This window comes from Gekko japonicus, unplaced genomic scaffold (assembly GCF_001447785.1).
Source record: "Gekko japonicus isolate JY-2015 unplaced genomic scaffold, Gekko_japonicus_V1.1 scaffold128, whole genome shotgun sequence".
Taxonomy (NCBI): Eukaryota; Metazoa; Chordata; class Lepidosauria; order Squamata; family Gekkonidae; genus Gekko; species Gekko japonicus.
This window is the reverse complement of record NW_015173126.1, coordinates 563278-567184: the sequence shown is the minus strand read 5'-3', so window position 1 is coordinate 567184 and position 3907 is coordinate 563278. Positions and strand designations below refer to the sequence as shown.

General features: G+C 57.2%; 1 protein-coding gene across 2 annotated transcripts in view; it reads right to left on the bottom strand.

The window, feature by feature from the left end:
• SIX2 (SIX homeobox 2) overlaps window positions 1-3603 on the bottom strand; it is a 12280-nt gene extending 8677 nt beyond the window's left edge. The window contains exon 1 of one of the 2 annotated variants that reach the window (XM_015422002.1): window positions 3038-3603. In XM_015422002.1, the coding sequence (XP_015277488.1) occupies window positions 3038-3603 (566 nt within the window). The remainder of the gene's footprint in view (window positions 1-3037) is intronic. The other variant, XM_015422003.1, reaches the window with a different exon arrangement.
• Between the last annotated feature and the right edge of the window lie 304 nt (window positions 3604-3907).

Genomic DNA, 3907 nt, shown 5'->3' with positions numbered 1-3907 from the left:
ATCATGGGGGGGGGGGAACTGCAGTATAGAGAGTCAGTCCAGACAGATGATGTCTGTTTTATTATACCAACCCCCCATCAAGTCTCTATACTCATATTTGGTGGGAGGCGGTGCCAAGCGCTGAATCGGCCGCCCGGCTCAGGACCCAGAATCGCCCGCGGAATACTTCACACTCCAAAGGGAATGGAGAGTCCCCAGCAATTAGGCCGCAGGAGACAAGCAGCGCGCCCGATAGCTTAATCCCACGTAGCGCCCCGCTAATCTAAGCATGATTTTGGACGGCAGAAATTCTGCATAGAGACTGAGAAGTTGCCCTCAGCCTGCCGAAGACCAGAGTTGCCCGGCCCCTATTCTAGGGAGGGGGGCCAGTTGCCATTCTGTCGCCGTTATTTCACATGTATAATGAGCGGGTGTTCTCCCAACTCAGTCTGAGGAAGGCGTTGCTGTCAGCTAGTGTCCCAAGGGTGCACCTGGCCCTCCCTAGTTTCAGAGCAACTTTCCTCCAACGGGAACTGCTCCCAGGTAATTGGGACCGAGGTGTTGACCTGCAACCCACAAATCACAGCCCATAATCTCCAGGGCGACCCACTGAGTGATTTCCAAGCAAATCCAGGCTTAACGCACTCGCACCCAACAGAACCTGCTTCCCAGTAAGCGCCGTTTAGAATCGAAGAATTATATTAGCCGTGGGTGCCTTCCTAAAACTACCGCCCACTTATCTAGAGTAGCTCCCTCGGCTGCACCACTGTGAATGCTGGCCCTCTCTCCAGGCGCAAGAGGCCTAGGCCTCACCTACAGCCGCTCGACGAGACAGACTTCTATAGACTGCGGCAGGGCGACCTCCTTCCGCCCACATACCTTTTCCTAAGTGCCCTTTTCTAAGTAGATTTCCGCGCTGCCTTCTTCCCTCCCCTGTCCTAGCGAAGATTTCCCGGTTTCTCTAGTCTAGGGCAAGCTTTCGAAACAGACCGAATAGAAACTCCAGGGAAAGCGTGTTCTATCCAGCCTAGTTCCGAAGTGGGTTCACTGTCATTTTTTTCCATAAAGCGTCTGAAAGTAATACAGTTCGCTTTCCTCCCTACTGATATCCGCGTCCCCTTGCAACAACCAAATGATTAAACCTCTCAGGTGTGCGGAGATCGCGGGTGGGAACGATTAGCTGGTTACTCCGGGCTGTGACATTGGTCGTTCCGGGTGAGGGGGCAGCCCAGGCCTTACGCGTGGGTAAGAGAAGGTTCCTTGGCGCCCAAGGAAGTCTGAGCAGCAGGACTGCAGCTTTAAAGTTCCAGGATTTACGCTAGGATCTCTAAACCATTTAAAAGTCCAAGTTGTTGCTCCTAAGAGACAGGGACCAGTGAAATAGCTGGAAGAGGACTTCAGGTGATAAATGATATATAAAAGGTCGATTGTTAGGGTCAGAGCATATGGAGATGATGCCCTTATTGTGGCTTGTGAATTAATACAGGCAGGATCTGAAAAATGTGAAACAGTGACAGCAAAGTATCCCTGTCCCACGAATCAGCTCAGCGCCTGGGAGCTCCCCTCCTGTGTAGTCGGAAGGGAAGGCCTACCTCCTCGAAGGAAAAGAATTTGCATCCGGATAGGTAAGCCTACTCCTCCAGGCTTCCAGCCGAACTGAAACGAATGGGATTTATTTCCAAGGAAATGGGGCTGTTAAGAGCGGGGTGGGACCGACGTCCACTTGAAACGCCTCAGAAAGACGCCCACGCCCCGGTTCCCGGCAGAAAGGTTTGACTCGATCGGGAGTTGTGGGGAAAGTCAAAGGCTGCTGCTTCTTTTGTGGTAGTTTGATGGGTCCTAATAAAAGGCATCAAGCTACTCCTCCACACACACACCGCCATTTCTCCCCAAGACTACCCGCAGCCTATTTGACCAAGCCCCTGTTTTTTCTTGGGTTGCCCTCCGGTTAGCATTCAAGGTCCAATGGGAAAGTACAGCCGGTCGCCGGAGACCAGCGGGTGATGAGGACCCTCCGTATTGGCGAAAAACTCTGGCGACAGCAGGTCTCACAGCCAGCAGCCGCCGAGCAGCTCCCTTCGGAAGGAAACGAGTACGGGGAGGCCTGGGAAAGCCTACTGTGAGCCTGAAGCCAGCGGCCCTCGCCCTGCCAGTGCCACACTAGTGAGTCCGAGTAAGAAGAAAGCGGCTGCTGGTGACCAGCCTGAGAAATTCAGGTTTGGCCGCCAGCAACTGACCTTTCAGCCCGATTCCGTCGTGAGTAGATTTGTTTCGAAAGTGGCCTAAAACCTCCTCTGTTTCATCCCGAGACGCTGGGCGTAACTGCGACCTTATGGCCTGCGACGTGTTCGAGGTAAATTACATAACTCACGTCAAGATAAAAGAATGCGGAACATCGTTCTATTCCCCCCACCCCACCCCGCGCGCCCCGGTATTACTTTGGGTTCTTTCTTACTGAAATGGCTCGCGGAATAAGGTGTTTAAAAAACAAACTAAACAAACAAACCAGAACATTAGAGACGGAGTGGAGACAGAGCAGGCAAGAGCTGCAAGAAAGTTCTCGCCCTCCGGTCCCCTCACCACACACTCGTCCAATTCCATTTATTCCGTTCTGAATTTCAGAGGAGGTGGTGTAGGATCGTGGCGGGATCCTGGGCTCCACCCGATTGTGGCCTGGACTTGTAATGTCCAGATCTAGCATGAGTTGGCCCCTGTTTTAAACACTAGGCTGCGTTTCCCTCTCTCTCCTTAGATCGTGTCCCGCAAATGTATACTTAATGTTGTTTGAAACAGACCCAGACAAGGTTGCAGGGTGGTCATTTAAAGGCCGCGTTCTTTCTTCCCTTTTTTGGGGTGGTGGTGGTGGGAAGAAATAACTTTTCCACCACCGGTTAGGTTGGGTTGATAGCTAACGGGGCGGCCTTCTGCTTAGTTACTCGGGAGTAAGTCCGGCCGAGTTCCCTGGAGCTTACACCCGAGTAAGCGTGTGTAAAGTGCCTTTGGGAGGGGGTGGGCTGGGGGGCCCCGCCAAGAGCTCCCCGGTGGCGGCCGTACTTACTCGTACCTTTCCTTGGCCTCGGCCGCCCGGTCGCGCTGCCGGCGGTTCTTGAACCAGTTGCTGACTTGGGTGGTGGTGAGTCCGGTGGCCTCGGCCAGCTCCCTCTTCTCGCGGGGGGACGGGTAGGGGTTGTGGGCGTACCATTCGCGCAGGACGCTCCGGCTCTTCTCCTTGAAGCAGTAGCTGGTCTCCTCGCCGTCCCAGATGGAGCGGGGCAGGGGGAACTTGCGGCGGACCCGGTACTTGCCGACGGCCCCTAGGGGTCGCCCCCGCAGCTTCTCGGCCTCGATGTAGTGCGCCTTGAGCCAGAGCTGCTGGAGCTTGGGGTGGTTGTGCGCCGAGAACTGGTGGCTCTCCAGGATCTTGTAGAGCTCGCGGAAGTTGCCCCGGTGGAAGGCCACCACGGCCTTGGCCTTGAGGACGCTCTCGTTCTTGTGGAGGTGCTCGCAGGCCGGCAGCGACCACAGGAAGCGTCCCAGCCGCTCGATGTTGCCCCCCTGCTGGAGCACTTCGCACACGCAGGCCACTTGCTCCTGCGTGAAGCCGAAGGTGGGCAGCATGGACATGGCGGCGGCGGCGGCGGCGCCCGCCCTAGCGCATCTGCCCCGGCCGGGAGGGGGCGGCCCGCTCGCCCGGCACTAGTCCGAGGGCCGCGGGACAGGCCGGAGCCGGAGCCGCCGACTGGCCCAGCAAGCGCCGACTTCCCCTCCGGGGGCCGGGCGGGGCAGGGGGCGCGCTGGCCGGGCCAGGGGCGGACTCCCCGGCGGCAGAAGTCGGAGCCTCTATTGTGTGCGGGGACCGCCGCGCGCCTCGCCTCGCCTCTCCCCACCCCCTGGCCGGCCTCGGGATCTCCGGTCGGCTCCCGCCGCC